The 25,153-nt window shown below is 39.5% G+C and overlaps 1 protein-coding gene across 1 annotated transcript in view; it reads left to right on the top strand.

Annotated features, from left to right (window-relative positions):
• The first annotated feature begins 477 nt into the window (after positions 1-477).
• AFG1L (AFG1 like ATPase) overlaps positions 478-25,153 on the top strand; it is a 229,216-nt gene continuing 204,540 nt past the window's right edge. Inside the window, exons 1-2 of the mRNA XM_046006748.1 lie at positions 478-533; positions 658-801. Of these exons, the coding sequence (XP_045862704.1) occupies positions 666-801 (136 nt within the window). The 5' untranslated portion in view covers positions 478-533; positions 658-665. The remainder of the gene's footprint in view (positions 534-657; positions 802-25,153) is intronic.

Here is a 25,153-nt window from a genome sequence, read left to right as displayed (position 1 = left end):
CCATCTCGGGCTATTGACTTTCCCATGACTGTTATAAATACTTTAAAAACATTTGAGTACATACCATATTTAAAGTGATTTATGCTTTTCAAATATAGAAAGTAAAAGTGGAAGGAGCACATTTCAGGTACTCTGCCAAAGATGAGTTGGGCGCTGGGGGCAAAAAGTTAGGGCTACCATTTAAGGAGTGTGCCAGGTAACATCAATATTTCCTTAAAATATGAGTGCCCAGTGGGTCACCCACATTTTATTTAGGTCTCGAAATCTCGGTCAAGTACTTAAACTGAGAAGACTCAGGGGTTACGTGACTACACATCATAACCACGTTCCAAATCCCCAAACGTTTTGGGACCTTTGCCGGGAATTTGGGCCGGCGCTGGGCGCAGGATTGCCCTCCCCCGGAGCCCATCCTTCGCCGGCTCCCCTCCGCCCACGGCGCTGCCGCACTGCATGCTGGGAGTCGTAGTTCCGCCTGGAGGCGCCAGGAAGGACGGAAGGGCCTCGGAGTCTAGCCAGCCCTCTCGCTAGTAGAGGTCCCGTCCTTCGTCTGGCTCCCTTTCGTTCTCTGGGGGTAGCCTTCTGTGAGCACGCCTTTATTTGTCTGTGCCACCGTTTCTGTTTTGGGTTTCAATAAAGTTTTCCTCTTCCCTTGCACAGATCTCAAGATGGCGGCCTCCTGGTCGCCCTTGGTTACCCTGCGCTTAGTGCAGAGCCGGCTGAGAGGGAGATGTATTGGGTGCGGGGCCCGGGCTGCTGCTCTCGCCCCTCCGGCCACCGCCCCTGGAAACACCTTTTGGAAAGGTCAGTGACTGTGCCATGAGTAGGCCGAGCCCACTGCAAATGACCGGGGACGCCTTGGGTCAGTTACCCTCCCTACTCTGTTTTCGCCCAATTGCCTCCTGGTTTCACGATTTTGGAAGCTAGGGACCCTTGGAGAGAGGAATTTCAGCCTCTCTTGTCCTGTCTGGCAGCTGATGAAGCAGCCCTGAGTACTGAGGAAGCTGACCCAGGATGGCTTTCATTTTGGGGTCCGAGGTCCACTAAGAGTTTGTTCCCTTCAGGGAGTTAGAGTTAACACCTGCTGAGCCCAGTTGTGGGAGTGCCTGGCTGAAGGGGTGCAACTGTGGGATAGGGGACTGGGGGCCCTTATAGTTCGCCTTCCCTGCTCTCCAGAATGGTGGCCCTGCAAAGCATCTAAAAGCCAAACCTCGGACTTCTGCCGGCCAAGCTGGCTCTCGGGGGTTCTGGGAATGCAGGTGTGCAAGTGTTCTCAGATTGAGGAATCAGTTCTTGTTCTTTTCAGGTCACTAGAGGCTTCAGTGGGGCGTATTTTGTCGCTAGGCTTGCTCCACTCATTCATTCAAATCATTATGTGTTCCTGAGTGAATGGTCATATGTTGTGAGTAACTAAGTCTTCAGGAGTGCTGATTTTGCTGCTGTATTCATATAGTCCCATTACACTGCGGGATACTCAAAAGCAAGGACCGAGTGTCTTGTTTCCTCAGCACTTGGCGCAGTGTTTGGCGCCTGACCCTTAAGGTCTATTTCCTGAATGAATGAATGATGTTATTCTTATTATCTTTTCCAAACATACTTAATGTTTTCTTTTTTCTTATCTCCAGCACCTTCTCATTGGCTTATGCGGCTAAAACCCTATCTGTCTTTAATTATTACCATCAATTATTGCATCATCATGCAACTAGAGTTGCAATTAATACTAGAACTCTAAGTCACCTTAGATTTTTCTGCAAAGTTTAGCATAATTCACTTACTATGTAATGGGATATTTTTGGTATCATAAGGGTTGGGTCATAATATAAACTTTATTTTTTTTAAATTTGTGAAACAGGTAATAAAAGCAAATGATACAAGAAAAAATATGGTAAAATGTTCTGCCCCTATCCCTTAGTAGTTTTCCTCCCTAGAGGCAACCTTCAATATTAGTTTCTTATGTATTCTTGGGGACATTCTCTGTATGAACAAATATGTATGTATGCAAGTAAGGGTCTGTATTTTAAAAAGTGGTAACATACATATCCTCCTGTACCTTTCTTTTATTTTTTGTTTAGTATATCTTAGAAATCGTTACATATCAATACGTATAGAACTGCCTTATTTTATTTTATTTTTTAAAATTAATTCATTTGACAGCATAAGCAAGGGGTGTGGCAAGTGGGAGAAGGAGAAGCAGGCTCTACACACGGCTGGGAGTCCGATGTGGGGCTCCATCCCAGGACCCCAGGATCATGACCTGAGCCGAAGGCAGTTGCTTAACAGACAGAGCTACCGAGGCACTCCTAGAACTGCCTCATTTTATTTATTTATTTAATTAAAAAATTATTTATTTATTTATTTGACACACAGAGAGAGACAGCGAGAGAGGGAATAGAAAGAAGCAGGGGGAGTGGGAGATGGAGAAACAGGCTTCCCACCGAGCAGGGAGCCTGATGCGAGGCTCAATCCCAGGATCCTGGGATCATGACCTGAGCTAAAGGCAGATGCCCAACGACTGAGCCACCCAGGTGCCTCATAGAACTGCCTTATTTTAAATGGTTAAAATAGAATTCTATTCAATGCACGTACCATAATTTATGAAAATTTAAGATTTAAGGAACGTCATCATAATAACATAAGATTTACTGAATGCTTATTCTGTGCCATGCAGTATGCTAAGTGCTTTCTGCACACTTTATCTTATTTAATTCTTATAATCCTCATTTTGGGGATAATGGATCCAAGGTTGCGGAAGTTATATATCTAGTGAAATGTCAGAACTTTTGGCTTCAAGTAAAGGCTATACTTGGATTTACATCTGACCACAAAGGCTTTGCTATTAACCTGTACTCATATTTTTAAAAAATTAAATCAAGATATTATTGCTTTCAGAATTATCTCTTAGAATTTCAGAACTCACCAGAAACCAAAGGGTTAATGGGACTAATTGCAGCTGCAACTTTTCCTCTAGACCTTTCTCATTTGCCTTTAAATTTCCCTCCTACTTCAGAGATTCGGATTTGAGGCTTGTTCTCCCATCTTCTCATTTGCCTGCCTCTCCCGTAAACCCTCTTCCTGCTGCCTGCTTGATTCTCAGTGATTGTCTTTGGTGCACATTGGGCAGCCAAACTTGGGTTTTGTTACAGATTTGGAAGCTAACCAGGAGTTCTTTGCCTGCCTGTGGGTGGTTTGTTGGCCTCCAGTTGGTGATGGGGGCCTGGTGACAAGTCCAAGCAACTGCCCAGGTTCTTTGCCCTATGGACTGTCCTTGGGGCCCCACCCCAACTGGGTACCTTTGGCTTTCAGCACCTCATTTAATCTTTGTGGCAGGGAAGCGTTTCCTTGGATTCAGTTTGGACAGATGTCTCTTGGTGAGTAGTATTTCATGTGTGATGGCATGTGAGTTTATTTCTTACTCCTGTTTGGTTTGGCTCTCAGATTTCTTCCTCCCATTCAGTTGCCTTCAAATAGTGGGTTTTGGTTCTCTTAGCCTCCTTTTCTTAAGAAAAGGCTTGGCTAGGGAGCCATTTGGTTCAGTCTGTGAGTCCCAACTTTTGGGGAAGAACGATGTTCACAGAGGTACTCTGGGCTTCATTTTTTGTTGTTGTTGTTGCTAAAGCTTTTGGTATTTTAGAATAAAACAAGCTGTGTACTAATTGGAAAATGGGAAATGACAATTTCATCTCCACATGCAGCCCTTTGGCCTGTATTCTCTAAAACTGGGCAGTCCTTTTTGGCAACACTGCTTGGCTGCGTCTGTTAATTATAATACCATCTTGCAATTAGATTTGTGTTGTAAAAGGGGGATATTTAGAAATTGGACCTTTAAGATTTTGTTTGCATCTTGTGTATTTCTGTGTCCTTGTATGTTGTAAATGTGAGATATTTTCTCTACCTCTGGATGTTATTGCTAAAATTAATTTTGTGGAAGAGCTTTATTTAGTTGGTTCAAAGGCAAGCACGTGTAAGAATTGGGCATTCTAAAACTGAGAAAGATGGAATCTAACCCAGCTGTTTTTTAAGTTCACATGATCTTGGAAAATATTCAGTATTAAGGCTAATTCGAGGTTATTGGTTTAAATAAAAGGACACTTCTTTAGAATTGTCAGCATTAAGTGTGAAGGTTTTATTCTGCCTGTCTTTACTGAAAGTCAAGTAAACTCTTGTTATCACCATTGCAAAATTTGTTAGAATTTTGTTAAGAACTTTGTCTTATTAAGTTTTATGGGCAATCTAAGAACAAATAAACAGATGTAAGTACTTTTAACAGATGTAATTAAGACTGCTGGAAATAATAAGGGTAACAACTCTATATGCCAGGAAAGTGAGCCTGGTTACCTAAAGAGGACAAAATCCAATGTGAAAAGTAAAATTGTGAGATGTTGTGAGAAGTAAAGTTTTAGAAGTTTTGTGAGAAGGGAATTTTTGGAAAGGAATTTTGTGGGGACTAGTTTTTTATGGAGATTAATTATGGAGATTAGTATTTAAGAAGTTTGTTTGTGAACACTGGAAAAAGAGAAGGGAGCATAAAGAGTAGGCCGAAGCTGAGCAGTGATACGATATCAGCGGAAGCCTTAACGGATCCTCTTGAGGAGTTCCAAAAGTTGATTATCCTTCAGAACCATCCTAAATTGAGACAAAAGAGCTGGACTTTTGTAACGGTGATCGGACATGACCACTTGGGAAGAGGGCATACCCTTGGAAAGGCAGCTAGCTGTCTCCAGTCAAGACAGTCCTGATGGTGTCTGAGAGTTGAGGACTGTTGGGAGCATTCCTACAGCTGAGAGTCCTTCGTTCCTGATGGAGATATGTTTATGGATGGGAGCAGTTTTGTGGATTGAAGACAATGAAGAGTTGGATGCAGTGGTGACCATCAACTATTGTCCATTGCTGAGGACACCAGAAATTGGACTGATTACTCAAGGGAACAATGGGCAGATTAAGCTGCCAGTTTGGCAAAGACTCCAAAAACCTTTTGTAATGACTTTAGTGCCAGACATGGGTTTAACTAAATTCAACCCAGTTTTCCTGGGAGGACCTCAAAAGAGCAAGAAATGAGAATTTTTAAAAATTTTCCTTTTTTTTTTTTTTTTTTAAGGAACAGGAATTTGGACACCATATTGGCACTAAAGCCTGTTGGAACTAAAATGAATCCTTATCCTAGAACATCTTATGGAAGAAATGATTAACCATATTCTCCAAAGCACCCATTATGGTTAAAATACTATTTTTTTTTTAAGATTTTATTTATTTATTTGACAGAGATCACAAGTAGGCAGAGAGACCGATGGGGGTGGGGTGGGGGTAGAAGCGGACTCCCTGCTGAGCAGGGAGCCCGATGTGGGGCTTGATCCCAGGACCCCAGGATCATGACCTGAGCCGAAAGCTGAGGCTTTAAACCACTGAGCCACCCAGGCACCCCAAGATACTATTCTTTTTTTTTTTTTTTTAAAGATTTTATTTATTTATTTGACAGATAGAAATCACAAGTAGGCAGAGAGGCAGGCAGAGAAAGAGGAGGAAGCAGGCTCCCTGCTGAGCAGAGAGCCTGATGTGGGGCTCGATCCCAGGACCCCGAAATCATGACCCGAGCTGAAGGCAGAGGCTTTAACCCACTGAGCCACCCAGGCGCCCCCCAAGATACTATTCTTTTTTTTTTTTTTTTTTTTTTTTTTTTTAAAGATTTTATTTATTTATTTGACAGAGAGAGATCACAAGTAGGCAGAGAGGCAGGCAGAGAGAGAATGAGAGGGAAGCAGGCTCCTCGTGGAGCAGAGAGCCCGATGCGGGACTCGATCCCAGGACCCTGAGATCATGACCTGAGCCGAAGGCAGCGGCTTAAACCACTGAGCCACCCAGGCGCCCCAAGATACTATTCTTAAGTGAATTCATAAGTATATTGTGGGTCAGTTTTCAGAGCACCATTAAAAAATGTGACATTTGTGCTAAAAACCATTCTAAAACTGGCCCCCACCAGTTCTAAAAGGTATACAATTTAGAGGTACCGAACCTGGAGAAAATCGGCAGGTAGACTTTACTATTATGCCAAAAACAACAGGTAATTTTCAATATTTCTTAGTCTTTGTAGACACCGTTACAAATTGTGTTGAAGCTTTTCCATGCTGTTCAGAGGAGACCTCAGAAATTGTCAAAAACACTTAAAAAAGAGATTTATGTATTTGAAAGAAATTGAGAGATTGAGAAAATAAGTGGGAGGAGGGCAAAGGGAGAAGCAGATTTCCTGTGGAGCGGGGCGCCCGACGTTGCAGGATGCCATCCCAGGACCCTGGGATCATGACCTGAGCCAAACGAAGGCAGGCGCTTAACTGACTGAGACATCTAGGTGCCTTGTCAAAGACACTTTTAAGTAAGATTATTGCTAGGTTTGGATGGTCACTAACAATTGAGAGCAACAATGGAGTAGCGTCTGTGGCAAAAATCATACAAGCATTGTTCGGTGCCTTGGCCATTCAGTGGAAATTACATGCTTTCTGGAGAAGCCAACCAATTGGAAAAACAGAAAAAAATGAACTTTGGCAAAAATATGCCAAGAAATCAACTTAACTTGAGAAGAAGCCTTGCTGGCTTCTCTGCTTTGGGTAAGAGTGGCCCCTGGAAATAGGCTTGGTTTAGGCCCTTATGAGTTGTTATATGGAAGACTCTACACTCTTCATGACTTAGGAGTTCTGATGAGGCTTATGTTAGGGAATTGAATACTGCTGGCTGTGTTTGCTATGTAAGTTTGCTTCTAGCAGGTTGTTGTGCCCTTACACTGCCTGAATCCTGGAAACTTGATGTTATTAAGGACCTGGAAGAAAAAGCACTTGGAGGGCCAGCTCCATCCTCATTAGACAGGATCTTATGAAGTACTGGTGACCACCCATTCCTCAGTGAAACTTAAGCCATGGATTCATTACACTCGAATTATAAGAATCCACAAGTTCCCTATACCCTGTCACAAGGAGAACATCAAAAAGAGCCCTGGTTGGACTGGCAAGCCTTTGATGGACCTGAAAATACTTTTTAGGGGAGCTGGTCTGAAGAAATCCATAAGTACTACTGACTTAATGTTAAACAGAAGAAAGAAATAGACCAAGGAAAGGAATGAGGGGAATGGAAGAACATGTTCATTGTTTTTATGTCTCATGTAAGCTTTAATGCCAACCCTGGCTCCAGAATGTTTGGGAAGCCAAACTATGAAGAATTTAGGGGTCCTAAAAAGCTCTTCGTGCAAATCAGCCTACCTGATTGCCTCACTTTAAATTCCTTAGGAAATAGAACATTATGAATTCCACTTTGGGATATGTATATTTCCATTAGTTTTTTTTTTTGTTTTTCCTAAGATTTTATTTATTTCATAGAGAGAGAGAGGGAAAGGGAGTCCAAGCAGGGGGAGTGACAGAAGGGAAAGGGAGAAGCAGACTCCTGATGAGCTGAGTAGGGAGCCTAGCTGCTTGATCCCAGGACCCTGGGATCACAACCCCAGCTGAAGTCAGATGCTTAACCGACTGAGCTATCCAGGTGCCCTTTTCCATTAGTTTATTAAAAATTTAAATTGAGGGGCACCTGGGTGGCTTGGTTGAGAGTCTGCCTTCGATTCAGGTCATGATCCCCCAGGGTCCTGGGATGGAGCCCCAGTTGGGCTCCTTGCTCAGCAGGGAGCCTACTTCTCCCTCTCCCTCTGCCTGCTGCTCTGCCTGCTTGTGCGTGAAGCATGTGCTCTCTTTCTGTCAAATAGATAAATAAAATCTTTAAAAAAATGCTTTAAAAAATTTGAATTGGAATTTGGTATCATACATTTTAAGTATAGATGCTCAAATTTTATTTTATTGCCCTTTTTCTTTTTGGCCCCAGTGTATCTTCATTTAACGTAATGGTTGTTCAACTTCCAAATAGTGAAGGGGAAACATTAGAGATTAGAATGGCCATGGTGTGGGTGGAAAATGCCTCAAATTGGCTAATTCAGTTGAAGCCTTGTATTAAGTGTGTGTGTGTGTGTGTGTGTGTGTGTGTGTGTGTGTGTGTGTGTGGTGGTGGTGGTGGTGGTTGCGGCGGTGGTGGGGGAAGTGAATGAAATTGAGTCCCAGCCCTTGAATAGCTCACAGTCTTGGAAGAGCGATGGAATGATAGTAGCTAACATTTATGGAGCTCTTTCTATGTTTCATGTGACCTGCTAGCAGTTTCTTTCTCTCATAATTTAATCTTCATAAAAGCCCTGTAAAAATACTTGTTACCTCTGTCTCATAGATGGATAAACAGGCATGGTCACCCAACTGGGATGTGAACCCAGGCACTTTTGCTCCAGAACCACAAACTTCACCATTGTCTTCTAGCTCCTTAGTAGAGCATTGGACGTTGATAACCCATCATGTAAGCTCATCTTAAGTGTTGCGGGGCTGTGGAGTGAAAGCAGCTCTAGTGGAGAGGGGAGGGTGTGGCAGCCCAAGTGTAGAAGTGGGCTATAGATGGCCCTTTTACTGGATTAGGGGCCCTCAGGGAGAGCAGCTAGAGCTGAAGCTGGGAAGGTGGCCTGAATCTGCTCAAAAGTCCTGTATAGTACGCGAAGATGTCTGGGTTCAGCAGGATGCTGATGGTGTTTTATTAAGAGGAAAAGTTGTTGTATCGGTTTTAGCATGGTTATTCCTATTGCTGCCTGAAAAGCAGATTGGAAGTGCCTGGGTGGGGGATACTGGAAACTTGGTGGTGATTTAGGAGGAAGCTGTAGTTCTGGAGAGAGCAGTTCATAGCCTGAATTACTGCTGTGGTGAGGTGGGAAGCAGGGCAGCAAGGGAGGGGATTCAGAGACCGTTCTTCAGTAGAATTGCCAGGCTCTGGGTGAGACAAGGAAAGAGAAGAGTTAGGACCAACTAGGTTTCCTAGTTTGGGTAATTTAATGGCATTACCATCCGTCAAGGTAAACAAATCAAACACGCAAAAAGTAGGGCCAGAGGCATTTTAGGGAGAGCTTCCTTTTTGGATTTGTTAAATTTGAGGTAGTTATGACAGTTCTGGATAAATAAGTTTAATTAGTTGTAGGAAATATGGGGGTCTGAGACTAAAAAAGGAAAAATGAGGTGTCGAGAGCCATGAGAATGGAAGAACTAGCCTGGGAATATTTGTAGAGAGAAAAGGAGAAAACACGGACGGTGAATCCTTGGTCAATACAATTGACATTTTATGTGAAGAATTTGACCTTGTCGGAGAGCATTAAGAGAGGCCCTAGGAAAACTAGAGGAGAAACCAAAGAGGAGAATGTTTCTAAGGTTTTCTAAAATTGAACATCAGCATATCTGAAAATTCTATTTTATTTAAGCTAGCTTTTATAAATAAATTGTTTCACAGAGGCAAGGTACTGTGAGAGCCACATCTTGTGATTTTTTTCCATAGTGTCTTTCTGTATCTCAGTGTTGTATTTTTAGGTGTCTTTATTAAATGATGACTCATGTTCACCCTTGGTTCCACAGCCTCTTTACTGTATATATACAGGAGATCTCGATTAGGCATTGATATGAGAACTAATGTGCCTCAGCTGTATGAATTGGTATAATTTATTGTTAGTATATATTAGTGGTTAAGAAAATGGACTTTGGACTTTACTACCCAATTAGATGAATGAATACCCTTATGTGTAAGTTCATGTTTCTTGGATTTTCATTAACATCTATTACATTAGAAAAGAATGTTCTTGCTTACTCCTGAGACTGATAACTTCATGATAATGTATTTTCCAATTAGTGTTTGAAAAGCATAGCACAGCTTATTCCATATGCAAAGCTAGTGCCCTAGACGTAGTTCTAGGAGTTAGAGGGGGCAGATAACAAAGAGTAGGTCTAAGAACAGAACTGATAGGAAGGAATGTAAGAGGTCCAGAAATGGGTGATTGATCTACTGTAGATTAGTACTGCTTTACACCTCAAGAGCTTCATTTTCTTTGTTTAAGAAAATGATATTTAAATAGGGGTATAACTGTTCCTTTGATTTGTCTTTTTACTAAAAGTACCGCAGAAATAGTAGGTGTTAAGATTCTAGAAACTGGAAGGTCAGCCTTTGGCCCAGTGTAGTAATATGTTCCATCTATAAATTCTCTGACAAGTGATCTAGCCTCTGCTTGAATGTATCTAGTACTTGTTTTCCTAGGCCACTCATATTTTTCACTGACCTGTAACTAAGATTTTTTTCTAATTTCTCTCTTAAAAAACCTTTTCGATATGTCTGTTCTTCCTGCTTCGCTATGTCTTAGGTCTTCCTTCCCTCAGGTCCTCAACTGAGGTCCCTTTCTGCATCTACTCTCTTGGAGGTTCTGATATTTTTTTTTCTTTAATATTTTATTTATTTGACAGAGAGAAATCACAACTAGGCAGAGAGGCAGGGAGAGAGAGAGGAGGAAGCAGGCTCCCTGCGGAGCAGAGAGCCCGATGTGGGGCTCGATCCCAGGACTCTAGGATCATGACCCGAGCCAAAGGCAGAGGCTTTAACCCACTGAGCCACCCAGGCGCCCCAGGTTCTGATATTTTAATCTCCAGAATCTTTTTCATAGCTTTTGTTCACTGTCCTGCTCCTGCTCCCTTATTTCTTCTCTTCATGCAGCCCATTCTAGGCGTTACATTCCAACACATCATCTATCCGTATTCTTGCCCGGGTAGCAGTTTTCAACCACTTTTAAAGCCTGAATAGGTAATTCTTAGAATAGTTCCTTCATAGCCCTATAACGCAGCTCTATCTTAAATGTAAACCATGTAGATTCCATTAAAAAATTCTTATGTGTATGAGTATGTAAAAAATGGAAATGAACCTAAAAAATGTTCTTTTTCTTTAGCACTTGAAAGAAGATAGATCCCTTAGATCTCATTATTAAATAGTGTATGAACAGGGTGAATATTAAAGAGTTACTCAGTATGCTAGGCCATGCCTATAATTACTTCAGAATAGCTTTATTCAGATTTTTAGGCGGTATTTTACTGATTTGTTATCATGAAATTTAAAGTACTATTTTTTTCCTTTTGTAAAGTTATACACTGGCACATTAAGATTAACCAGCTTCTAAAGGAAAAGAATGATAACCAGCAAGCATTTAGTTTTAATTTTCATAATTTTTCTATTTAAATCAAAAGCACCCTTTTAAAGCCCCTAAATCAGCCTTTTATAAATAAAGTAAATCATCTTGTGATGCATTCCTTGATGATGGCTTATGTTGTTTTTCTAAAGAAAGAGTTTAATTAAGATTTGATTTTCTTCCATTCTGCACTTTGTTTATTCATCACTGAATCAAACATAGGTCTTTAATGTCACTGGTAAGTCTAACTTTTTGGGTCATTGATGACCATTGCAGTTTTCAAAAAAAACAGCTGAATATTTATATTTGGGGTATGATTAGAACATAATAGAGCATAAATGGGCTGCCTATGACCTTAGTATGGGCTTCTGTCATTGTAGGAGAACATTTCTGGTCAGTGGCCACTGTTTACAGTTTGTTAAAATCAACACAAATGTACAAATAACTCATGAATAATTGTGAACACAGTATTTGAATGGATGTTTAATAAATATGCATTAAAAATCTAATTACAGTAATGAAGTTTACAGCTGAAATTTTAATCCAGCCCTTTAGAAATATTAAATGTGCTTTTCCTGATTGTGCATTTTTCTCACAGCAGTTGGGTAAACATTTTAAACTGGAAATCTAAATTCCTTATATAATTTTGATTTCATTTAACTAAGCATGTGTTCTTTTTGGCAACAATCTTCTTCCTCTTTGTGAAGAAGTGAACCTCCTTTTATTCCATAACTGTTACTTTGAAGAATTTTGATCAGTTCTATCTTAGGACTGATGAACATATGGGATACCAGATGAATAATAAAATGTGACCTGCAAAGACTGGATTGTGATTTTGGTTTCATTGATCGTATTGGGACAGTCATTTAATTTGTCATTTCCATTTTCTCATCTGTAGAAATGGGATTAATTATCCTAACTCTCCCTTCCCTGCAGGTCATTTATGAGGCTCAAATAAGTTATTATGTGAGAAAGTACTTTGAAAACGATAAGAATTGTTATATGAACGTGGAGCTATGCTAGGAGTAATTTAAATATTAAAATGTCCGAGTTGGTAGATTCTAGTCAGTGAGTAGAAATGGAATGAATTCAACTCTATACAGAATTACTGAAGTAATTTTAACTTTGCGGGGGAGGGGAGGATTCGTTAAATTAATGGCAAAGGACCCAGTGTGATTTCAGTGCTTTGAATTCTAGAAAATGCAGTTTTGATTTTCTTTTTTTTCTTTAAGATTGTGCAAAGGGCCTCTGGAGGTAACCAGTGATGGTTTTTGTTCTTCTGGATTTAACTACCTTTTCTCTGGATACTCTGAATACCTAGAGGTTTTTTGTCATGATGTTTCAATGAAAGCTGTGAAAGTTTGATTTATAGTATGCAAGTGATATATCTTCATTTAGTAAAAAATTGATACTGTTTTCAAAAGAAACTCAAGTATTTGTGAATTATTTGCTGTGCAGAAAGATATAAAGATAATGTTTTAGAGAGTCAAAGAATATTAAAGCTGAAGAGGGCCTAGGTCATTTGTCAAACGATGTTATATAGGCGTGTGGTTTCTGCCTTAACTGTTTCTTTCATTTTTGGATGCCCTACAGTTAGAAAAGTTTTTTTGTTTTTTGTTTTTTTTTAATTTACTTATTTTAAGTAATCTCTGTACCCAGCACGGGGCTTGAACTCACGACCCTGAGATTAAGAGTCTCGTGCTCTTCAGACTGAGCAGCCAGGTGCCCCTAGAAAATTCTTTTAAGTAGAATGGAATTTGAGCTTTTCTTTACCTTCTTTACATTCATCTTGAAACTTTCCTCAGGCCCAACATATATAACTCTAGTCCGGATTGCTCATATGACAGTTCTTTAAATATATCAAGATTAATAATATCATTTACTTATTTTCTCATTTATTCATTCATTCATCCTTGTCCTAATTCCATTTGACAACCTTTCAAACATAAAGACTTAGATTTCATTCATTCATTCATTCATTCATTCATTTCCCCAAATGTTTCTTGGTGCCATCTATATGCTAGACATAGGGTGCTGGGATATTACTATGTCCTTCTCAGTGTCAGCTGCCCCTTGTCCTATTAGGTCTCATGACATGGTTTCTAGATCCCTAGAACTGCTTCCATTCTTGAGATTACCATCTACTTTCTGAATGTTGCTCTGAAAATATGGCCCCCATATCTCAGTATATTCCTTCAGATATGTCTGGCTAGAGGAGTGTTGTAGTTACCTTTCCTGTGTCCTGTTACATTCATGTCCCACCTTAAAACTCCTAGGGCTTTTAAGATAAGATCTCTCCAATTTGTATTTGATTAATTTTTTTCTTCTTAAAAATAAATATTATAGGGGCGCCTGGGTGGCTCAGTGGGTTAAAGCCTCTGCCTTCGGCTCAGGTCGTGATCTCAGGGTCCTGGGATCGAGCCCCACATCGGGCTCTCTGCTCAGTGGGGAGCCTGCTTCCCTTCCTCTCTCTCTGCCTGCCTCTCTGCCTACTTGTGATCTCTGTCAAATAAATAAAATCTTAAAAAAATATATTATAAAAATAGTACACGTGCATAATAGAAAATACAGAAGAGGCAGCTATTAAGTATACTTAAAAAATTAAAAAGTTGTGGGGCGCTTGCCTTTGGCTCAGGTCTTGATCCCAGGGTCATGGGATTGAGCCATGCATGGGCTCCTTGCTCAGCAGGGCATCTGCTTCTCTCTCTTTCTCTGCCTCTGCCCCTTCCCCCATTCATGCTCTCTGTCTCTCTCCTAAATAAATAAATCCTTTTAAAAAAACTGAAAAGTTATTGAGGTATGATGTTCATTTAGAAAAGAACACATGATAATTGTAAATTCTACCGAATTTTCATAAAGAGAATAGATCTGTGTAATACAACCTAAATCAAGAAATAGAACATTTAGAATGCCTGAGGCAACTGTTGTGCACTCTCTGAATTGCTAGCCCTTTACTTGCAATGGTAATCAACATCCTGATATATATTACTATTAATTTATTTTGCCTGTTTTAAAATTTTATATAGATAGAATCATGATTCTTGCTTATTTCACTTAACATTATGTTTGTGAGGTTCATCAGTCTTTTCCATAAAGTAACAGTTAATTCATTTTGCTGAATACAATATGACATTGTATACTTAGACCACAATTTTTTTTAAAGTCGCTTTTTTTTTTTTTTAAAGATTGTATTGTATTTATTTATTTGACAGACAGAGATCACAAGCAGGCAGAACAGCAGGAAGGGCGGTGGAGGGGGAGGAGGCAGGCTGCCTGCTGAGCAGAGAGCCCAATGCGGGACTTGATGCCAGGACTCTGGGATCATGACCTGAGCCAAAGGCAGAGGCTTTAACCCACTGAGCCATCCAGGTGCCCCAGACCACAATTTTCTTTCTTTTTTTTTAGACCACAATTTTCTTAAAGGTCTTTTATTTTTTTTTAATTGCAGTATAGTTCGCACACAACATTACAATAGTTCAGGTGTATACCCCATAGTGATTGGAGAACTCTATAGGTAATGCTGTGCTCACCGACAGTGTAGCTACTGCTGGTCCACCATATGATGCTATTACAGCACCATTGATTATATTTTCTATGCTGTATCTTTCATCTCCATAACTTACATGTTCTGTAACTGGAAGCTTGTACCTCCCAATCCCCTTCACCCATTTTGCCTGTCTCCTACCTTCTGCTCCTTTGGAAATCACCAGTTTGTTCTGTGTTTTATGGGTTTGTTTCTGCTTTTTTTGTTGTTCATTTGTTTAGATTCCACACATAAGTGAAATCCTATGGTATTCTTCTTTCTGTCTGACTTATTTCATTTAGCATAATACTTTTAGAGGTCTATCCATGTTGTTGCAAATGGCAAGATCTCATTCTTTTTTTAGAGCTGCATAGTATTCCATTGTACATATATACCATATCTTTTTTATCCGTTCATCTGTTGATGGACACTTAGGTTGCTCCATATCTTGGCTTTGTAAATAATGCTGCAATAAACTAGGGATGCATATGTTTTTTCCAAATTAGTTTTTGTTTTCTTTGGGTAAATACCCACTAGTGGCATTACTGGATTGTATGCATTTCTATTTTTTTTTTTTAAAAGATTTTATTTATTTATTTGACAGAGAGAGATAGATCATAAGTAGGCAGAGAGGCAGGCAGAGAGAGAGAGAGAGGGAAGCAGACTCCCCACTGAGCAGAGAGCCCGACGTGGAACTCGATCCCAGGACCCTGAGATCATGACCTGAGCCGAAAGCAGTGGCTTAACCCACTGAGCCACCCAGGTGCCCCTGCATTTCTATTTTTAATCTTTTGCATTATCTCCACATTTCCAACAGTGGGGGCATGAATTTATATTCCCCTCAACAGTGCATGAGGGTGCCTTTTTCTCCACATCCTCACTTAACACTTATTTCCTGTCATTTTGATACTAGCCATTCTGGTGTAAGGATTCTACTACAATTTTTTTTTTTAAGATTTTACTTATTTATTCGACAGAGAGAGAGAGATCATAAGTAGGCAGAGGCAGGCAGAGAGAGGGGGAAGCAGGCTCCCCGCTGAGCAGAGAGCCTGATGCGGGGCTTGATCCCAGGACCCTGAGATCATGACCTGAGCCGAAGGCAGAGGCTTTACCCACTGAGCCACCCAGACGCCCCTCTACCACCATTTCTAATTCCATTCTGCAGTTTTAGGTATTGGACTTGTTTCCAATTTTTGGCTACTGCTATTTATAATTCTGCTATGAAAGTTTGTACATATATTTTGGTGTGCATACGTGTGCTTTCTGGTGGGCAGATACCTGAGAATTGCTAGATCGTACAATATATATTCATCTTTAGTAGACAAGATCAGTTTTCCAAAATGGTTACATTAAAATATATTTCTACTAGCAGTGTATGAGATTTCAGCTGCCATGTGTCCTCATCAATACTTGTATTCAGTTGCAGTCACTCAACTAAATGTGTAGTGATATCTCATTGTGGTTTATTTTGATTTTCCCAGATGACTTTTGAGGTTGACTACTTTTTTTTACATATTTATAGGACACTTGGATAGAAACTTTTGTGACACAACTTTTCAAGTGTTTTGTCCATTTTCCTAATGCATTTTTTTGGTCTGTTAATAATTGTACGTCTTTATATGTTCTGGATATTAGTCCTTTGTCACATGTATAAATTGTGAGTATTTTCTCATGGTCTGTGGTTTGCATTTTAGTTTTTTTTTTTTTTAATTAGTTTTTTTTAGTGGGGTTTTTTTCACAAACAGTACTTAATTATAATGTCCATTTATCAGCCTTTTTTTTTTTTTTTTTGGTATCCTATTTAAGAAATCTTTGCTTACCTTAATGTCATGAAGGTATTCTGATATCTTTTAGGAGTTTTATTGCTTTGCTTTTCACACAGATCCATGGTCCATCTGGAATGTTTGTATGTTATGTTAAAGTGCAGTCAAGATTCATTTTTTTTTCATGTGGGACATTTTTTGCATTTTTTTAAACCAGGGCTACTGCCGCACTACCTTTGACATAAATCCGTGACTATATGTATATGTGGGTTTCTGTTTTTTTCCTTTGGTTTATTTTTGTGCTGATACCACAGTACCCTAATTCTTTAGCTTTATAATTTTAGTATCAATCTACATGAGTCCTCCAACTTCACTCTTTTTCAAGATTGACTAGACCTAAGTGAGCTGTCTGGTACCAAAGCCACTAGCCATATGTGGCTAACGTGACTGGGGAGGTGAATCTTAAATTTTATTTAATTTTAGTTAAATATAAATATTCAAAAGGATACCTGATTCAGATATTGGAAAACGTTTTAAAAAAAGACTTTTAGAGCAGTTTTAGGTTCACAGCAAAATTAAGCAGAAGATACATATTTCTCAGATACCTCCTGTCCTCATACTTATATCACTTTCTTCATTATTAACATAAGTATTCTTGGAACCACTCAGGAATATGAATCTCATTTCTCAACTATAGATTTGGTGAAGTCTTAGCACAGATAAAGTATTTCCAGTGAAAATTTAGTATCCAAATTGAGATATAGTCTAAATGCAAAATACATACTGAAAAAATGTGAAAAAAATAAGATACATAAAAATGTAAAAATCTGAGTACATGTTGATTACAGTTCTTGATGTCAAGAACTGTGAAGGATTTGAGATTTTATCCTGCTTGCAAGAAACACGTTAGTTTGTCAGGATGTCGTGAATGTTGGCAGAAGATGTGAAACCCTGGGTCAGAAACAAAGAATTTTATTACTCATGACCCAGCAGGCAATGTGAGTATCGTGTTTGCCTCCATTCCTCTTGCCCCTCAAGCACCATGGGGGTGATGCGGAGGTTGGCCCAGGTGGATGCTGGCATACTCGTGCTCAGTGGCTTTGTTTCACAACTGAGAAGCCCTGAGCTTAGAAAACCCTCTCTTTTATAAGGGTTTGCAAGCAAATCTTAGGTTTTGACCTGTAGGGAGACATTGTTATACTAGGTAGCAACTACTGTTGTTGAAATACTGTCTAGAACAAAGGCTGTCTGTGCCTCTACTCACAGATGTGCCAAAATAGAAAAGATTTTGGATATATTGGATGAAATAAAATGTATAATTAAAATTAGTTTCACCTCTTTTTTTAACATAATATTTTAAAAAAAGATTTTATTTATTTATTTGACGAGAGATCACAAGTAAGCAGAGCAGCAGGCAGAGGGGGGAAGCAGGCTCCCGGCTGAGCAGAGTCCAGTGCGGGGCTCGATCCCAGGACCCTGAGATAATGACCCGAGCCGAAGGCAGAGACTTAACCTACTGAGCCACCCAGGTGCCCCAGTTTCACCTCTTTTAAAAAACTTCTTATTTTTTTAAAGATTTAAAAAATTTATTTATTTATTTTTAAGAGCACATGAGCGCATGAGCTGAGGGGAGGGGTAGAGGGAGAAGCAGATTCCCTGCTGAGCAGGGAGCCCAATGTGGGACTTTATCCCAGGACTCGGGGGTCATGAACTGAGCCGAAGGGAGATGCTTAACTGACTGAGCCACGTAAGCGCCCTTAAAAAACTTTTTAAAAAATGTAGCTCTTAAAAAAATGTAAATTTTAAATGTTCACGTTATATTTCTTTTATACAGCATTAGTTTAGGGTATTCTAGGTCCTGTGCATTGCTATATAAATTTTAGAATCGATTTAGGAATTTCCTCAAAAAACGTTTTGGGATTTTTTAAAAAAAAGTGAAGTAAAATTGACCTAGAGTGAAATGCACAGATCTGAAATGTATATTTAATGAATTTTAGTAAATGTATTCACTGTTATTTGCACTCAGTGAAGATGCAGAATAGGGGTTGACATACTTTTCCTGTAAAGGGCCAGATAGTAAATATTCCATGCTTTGTGGGCTGCAGGATCTCTATCACATTTTATTCTTGCCCTTGTTGTGCGAAAGCAACCATAGATACTGTGTAAATGAACACTGCTATGTTCCATTAAAACTATGTATAAAAACAGGCAGTGAGCTGATTTGGTCCATGGTCTATAGCTTGCTGACTTTTTTTTTTTTTTCCTTTTTTTAAAAAAGATTTTACTTATTTGTCAGAGAGAGAGAGAGAGAGAGCCCAAGCCCAAGCAGGGGAGTAGCAGAGAGAGGGAGAAGCAGGCTCCTCGCTGAGCAAGGAGCTGGATGCAGGACTCATTCCCAGGAGCCTGGGATCATGACTTGAACCCAAGGCAGATGCTTAACTGACTGAGCTACTCAGGCGTCCCAGTAGCTTGCTGACTTCTGATAAGGAACATTTCCATCACCCTAGAAAGTTCATTCTTTACCATTTTATTCATTCTTTGTATCCTATAGGTGATCACTGTTCTGATTTCTGTCACCATAGATTAATTTTTTCTATCACAATGACTTTTTCTGTTCTTGGAATTTATAAATGGAATTATATAGTATATATTTGTTTGTGTCTGGTTTCTTTCACTTTACATGTTTTTCAGGTAAACTGCTAAAACGTGAAATCACATGTGTTTATTTTTACTGTTGAGCAGTATTCCTTTATATGAATATACTACAATTTGTTTATCCATTCTTCTTTCAATGGACTTTTGAGTTGTTTCCAGCTGCTACAATTTTTTATTAGTTATTTTTGGGTATTTTTTTTTCATTTCTCTTGGATATATTCCTAGGAATGGCATTTTTAGTTCGTATAAGGAGTATAGTTTAACTTTATAAGAAACTGTCTAACTGTTTCTAAAATGATTTTACTATTTTATATTCTCAGTAATGTATGAATGTTCTGGTCACTGTGTATCTTTACCAACAATGGGGGTTGTTAAGGTTCTAAATGTTTCCCATTTTAGTGAATGAAAATGATACCTTATTATGGCTTAAAGTTGCATATACTGGGGTAACTTGCTGGCACAGTTGGTAAAGCATGTGACTCTTGATCTTAGGTTCGTGAGTTTGAGTTCCTCGTTAGGTGTAGAGATAACTAAAAAAAAATTAAACACCACAAAACAAACTGGGGGTTGCTGGGGGGAGGTGGGATTGGGAGAGGGGGAGGGGGCTATGGACATTGGGGAGGGTAAGTGCTATCGTGAGTGCTGTGAAGTGTGTAAACCTGGCGATTCACAGACCTGTACCCCTGGGGATAAAAATACATTATATGTTTATTAAAAAAAAAAAAAATTTGGAAGGGGAGGCGAACCATAAGAGACTATGGACTCTGAAAAACAACCTGAGGGTTTTGAAGGGTCAGGGGTGGGAGGTTGGGGGAACAGGTGGTGGGTAATGGGGAGGGCACGTTTTGCATGGAGCACTGGGTGTTGTGCAAAAAGAATGAATACTGTTACACTGAAAAAATAAATAAAATGGAAAAAAAAATTAAACACAAGAAAAATTTGCATCTACCTAATGACTAAAGATGTTGAGCAATTTTTCATGTGTTTATTACCATTAATGTATCTTATTTTGTCAAGTTTTTTGATACTCTTTTCCTTTTATTATTTACTTGTTTATTTTGAAGATTTTATTTATTTATTTATAAGTGTGAGTGGGGAGAGGGGTGGAGGACGAGAGAAAATCTAGAGCAGACTCTGCAGTGAGTTTGGAGCCTGATATGGGGCTTGATCTCATGGCCTGAGCCAAAATCAAGAGTGGGCTGCTTAACTAGCTGAGCCACCCAGGTGCCCCACTTCTGTCCCTTTTAAAATTGGGTTGTTGGGCTTATTCTTTTTTTTTTTTTAAGATTTTTAAGATTTTATTTATTTATTTGACAGACAGAGATCACAAGTAAGCAGAGAAGCAGGCAGAGAGAGAGGAAGAAGCAGGCTCCCGGCTAAGCAGAGAGCCTGATGCGGGGCTCGATCCCAGGACCCTGAGATCATGACCTGAGACGAAGGCAGAGACTTTAATCCACCGAGCCACACAGGCGCCCTGGGAGATATTCTTTATATTATACTGGATATAAGTTTTTTTTTAATATATATGTATTGGGAATATTCCTGTTAGAATTTTTCTTAGAACTTTTTAATTAAAAAATTCATATTCCCTAAAATTCATAATTCATATTCCCTAAAATTTATATTCATATTCCCTAAATTTTAGGGAAAAATTTCTATTTTTCCCTAAATAATTCATATTCCCTAATGTTTTATTAGGGAATTCATATTCCCTAAAATTTATTCCCTGAATAATATTCGTATCCCCTAAAATTCATCCTGTTAAAGTGTGCAATTCAGGATATTGAGAATATTCACAAAGTTGTGGAGACTTCGCCACTAGCAAATACTCATTAGGGGCCACTACCTGTTCCTCTCCGTCAGCCCTCCTCCACTGCCCCCAGCCCTTGCCAACCCCTAATTTACTTTATGTCTGTATGGATTTGCCTACTGACATTTCATATAAATGGAACCATAAAAACACACGGTCTTCTTCTGCCTTCTTTCTCTTAGCATAATTATTTTGAGGGTTATCCAAGTTGTCCTGTGTATCAGTACTTCATTCCTTATTATGGCTGAATAATATTTCATTGTGTGGATGGATAGACCATGTTTTTATTCATCAGTTGATGGACTTTCCACTTTTTGGCTAATACGAATAATGCTGCCATGAACTTTTATGTATACACTGTGTGGACGTGTGTTTTCGTTTCTCCTTGGTGTGTACTTTAGAAGTAGAATTGCTGGGTCATGTCATAACTCTAACTTTTTGAGGAACTGTTACTCTTTTCCAAAGTACCTGTACTATTTTACATTCCCACCAGTAATAGGACTCATGATTGAGTCCCACAGCAGGCTCCTTGCTCAGTGCATGGTCTCCCTCTGCTTGCCTGCCTGCCATTCCCCAGCTTGTGCTCTGTCTCTCACTATCTCTCTCTGTGTGTCAAATAAATAAATAAATAATAATAAAAAAATTTTTATATGTTCTGGAGCCAAGTTCCATAGCAGATATGTGATTTGTAAATATTTTCCTCATTCTAGGAGTGGTGTTTTTCACTTTCTGGATAATATTCTTTGTATAAAAGTTTTAATTTTGATGAAGTTCAATTTATTTTTTCTTTGGTTGCTTTTTGATGTCATTTCTAAGAATCATTGCCTAATATAAAGTTGTAAAGATTTACAATTATGTTTTCTTCAGAGCGTTTTATAGTTCTTTACAGTTAGGTTTTTGATCCCTTCCTACTGGCATATATATATATATATATGTTTTTGTTTTTATTTTTTAAGATTTTATTTATTTGACAGAGAGAGACACAGTGAGAGAGGGAACACAAGCAGGAGAAGTTGGAGAGGAAGAAGCAGGCTTCCTGCTGAGCAGGCAGCCTGACGCAGAGAGCTGGATCCTGCCCTGGCTCAGGACCTGAGTTGAAGGCATATGCTTAACAATTGAGCCACTCAGGCGCCCCCCCCCCCCACCCCCCACCCCCAAGTCTGAGTTTCACAGGTGATTGTGGTGATTGTGATGTCCAGACAGGATTGGGTTTAGAAAGTCCACACCTATTAGGAGAATGCAGAGATTGCCAAACTTTTTTTTTTTTTTTTGTAAAAGAGCAGATAACAAATATTTTTGACCTTGCAGGCCGTATGGTCTTTGTTGCAACTACTCAACTCTGGTATTGTAGTGTGAAAACTGTCATAGACAGTACATAAACTAATGGGAATGGCTGAATTTGGTCTGTAGGCCATAGTTTGCAGACTTATATACTAAATAAATATTCATATGTAGTTTCTTGTTTGAATATAATATTTATATTTTAAAACCACCTGGAATTTATTTAGGTATGTAGTATGAAGGGATAATCTATTTTTTTTCTGTTGTCTTCCAGTGGTCAGGATGTTACTTGTTGACTAATCTGTTGCCTCCTATTGCTTAATTTATTTATTCAACAGTTATTTATTGTGTGTCTGTCATATGCCAGGCATTGTCAGTGCTAGGAATCTAGTGAATTGAACAACCTCTCCTCTTGTAGCCTGCAATCTATTTGAGAGGGACAGACAAGATGAATTACAAACATGTAAGTTAGATGATAAAAGAACAGTGATTTATTATGCTTCCCTTTTTTATTATATATTATGCCATGAAGACTTTTTTTGAGTATTCTATTCATTTTTTAAAAAGATTTTATTTATTTATTTATTTGACAGAAAGAGATCACAAGTAGGCAGAGCAGCAGGCAGAGAGAGAGGGGGAAGCAGGCTCCCTGCTGAGTAGAGAGCCCGATGCAGGGCTCGATCCCAGGACCCTGAGATCATGACCTGAGCCGAAGGCAGAGGCTTAACCCACAGAGCCACCCAGGCACCCCTCTATTCATTTTTTTAAAAGACTTATTGATTTTAGAGTGTGAGCGTGTGAGCGCATGTGTGCACATGCAAGGGGGGAAAGGGCAGGGGGAGAGGGAGAGAAGGAATCTCCAGCTGACAGTGCAGAGCACAGATCCTGAGGCAGGGCTTGAGCTCAGGACCCCCAAATCGGACTTGAGTTGAAGCCAAGATTTGGATGCTTAACCCACTGAGCCACCCAGGTGCCCCTATTAATTTATCTTTTGATCATAATGTTTTATATTTCACATCTGGTAGGCAAGTTTCCCTCATTACATCTTCACAATTTTCTTTTTTCTTTTTTTTTTTTTAAGATTTTATTTATTTATTTGACAGAGAGATATCATAAGTAGATAGGCAGGCAGAGAGAGAAAGAGAGAGGGAAGCAGGCTCCCTGCTGAGCAGAGAGCCTGATGCGGGACTCCATCCCAGGACCCTGAGATCATGACCTGAGCCGAAGGCAGTGGCTTAACCCACTGAGCCACCCAGGCGCCCCTATTAATTTATCTTTTGATCATAATGTTTTATATTTCACATTCTTGTGAAGCATTCACATGCTTGGTAGGCAAGATTCCCTCATTACTTCTTCACAATTTTCTGAGGATTTTATTTAATCTGTAAATTGTGAAGAATTAAAGAATTGGCAATGTTGATAAAGTTGTGTGTGTTTCTAATAATATTATGTCTATTTTTCCAAATTTTCTTTTATATCTTTGAGATTTTTTATATGTCTTACAAAGATAATACTCATCTTTTTCCTACACCTTTTAAATTCTTTTTTTAAAAAAAGATTTTGTTTATTTATCTGACAGAGAGAGATCACAAGTAGACAGAGAGGCAGGCAGAGAGAGAGAGGGAAGCAGGCTCCCTGCTGAGCAGAGAGCCTAATGCGGGACTTGATCCCAGGACCCTGAGATCATGACCTGAGCTGAAGGCAGTGGCCCAACCCACTGAGCCACCCAGGCGCCCCTTTCCTAGACCTTTTATTGTAAGTAGGATCCTATTTTCTTCTATTGTATTTTCCAACTGGTCATTGCTAGCATGTTAGAAACATAAAACTGTTAAGATATTTTTCCGGTAACCTTTTTTGCTTAAGAGGGGACATAATCAAGCTAGTGCATTCTTTAAAACTCATAAGTAGCTTCTTACTGTCTTCAAGGTTAAATTCAACTTGCTTTTCATTGCAAGGCCCTGTGTCCCCTGGTTCCTTTATAATTCTCTAGTAGCTCATCTCTTGGCTGGTTCCTTTCCACTTTGTAGCTCAGCCATACTGAACTTGTTTCATTTTCTTTAGTGTTGCATTGTGTTTCAGAGTGCCTCTCATTCCCTCCTTCCCTCCCTTCCCTCCCTCACATCCATTTGTCCTTTTGCTCTCAACTGAAAGGTCATTTTCTCTGAGTACCCTTCCTTACGTCCCTAGGCTAGATTACTAGCTCCAGCTCTGTGGTCTCCTAGTATCCTCCTCTTTCCTTTACTACCTCCTATACTTCATTAGACATGTTGATCTGCCTGTTTGTATCTCTCCCAGTGCACTGTATTTTGAAAGCAGTTATTGTGTCTTTCCAGCTCACCCCGGATTGTATGAGAAGTTTTTAGCACAGACCTTTGCACTCTATAGATGCCTTATAAATATTTGTTTAGCTGCTGACTGAATTCAGTTCTTTTATTTCATAGGTTTCTCAGTTGATTCTTTTCAGTCTAATTAAGCTTTTGAATTTAAATGCAATGCACCTTAGTTAAATTTTATGTTCGGAGTTTCATCCAATTTTTGTAGCACGTCAACATCCCCTTGAATCGGGATTGTAATCCAGCATGGATTTGTCTCCCAGCTTTGTGTCCTCTTCATGTTTGAGGGCTAGGCCATTGTCTTATTTAGTGCCAAATATATTCATATTTTGTCATCAAAGCTCAAAAAGGTATACGTAAGTCTGGTTTGTCAAAACCATAAAAGCCAACAATGTGAAATATAAGGGCTTTTCGATTTATAGAGGGAGAGGAGTTCTTTGCTCTAGCACTTCAGTTTGGGGCATTTAATAGGAAAAGCTGCTGCTGGTGGGTTTTGGAAGTCCTGTTTCTGAGCAGAGGCAGGCTGACCCTAGCGTGCATTCCGGGCAGGGCTCTGGCTGGGCTTGAGGAGGATGGAGATCCAGGAGGAGAAGGGGTTGGTGGTTGCTCCAAGAGGCTTGAGTACTTCAAACTGGAAGGCCTGAGAGACATTCATGTTTTGATTTTCTGTTGCCCGGCTACGACAAGTGGGAGCACAGCCTTCACTTATCGATGGCATTATGGTTGTTTTAATGAGAGTGA

The sequence above is a fragment of the Meles meles genome, chromosome 5, assembly GCF_922984935.1.
Source record: "Meles meles chromosome 5, mMelMel3.1 paternal haplotype, whole genome shotgun sequence".
Taxonomy (NCBI): domain Eukaryota; kingdom Metazoa; phylum Chordata; class Mammalia; order Carnivora; family Mustelidae; genus Meles; species Meles meles.
Note: the sequence above shows the minus strand (reverse complement) of the source record. Positions and strands in the feature narration are given on the sequence as shown.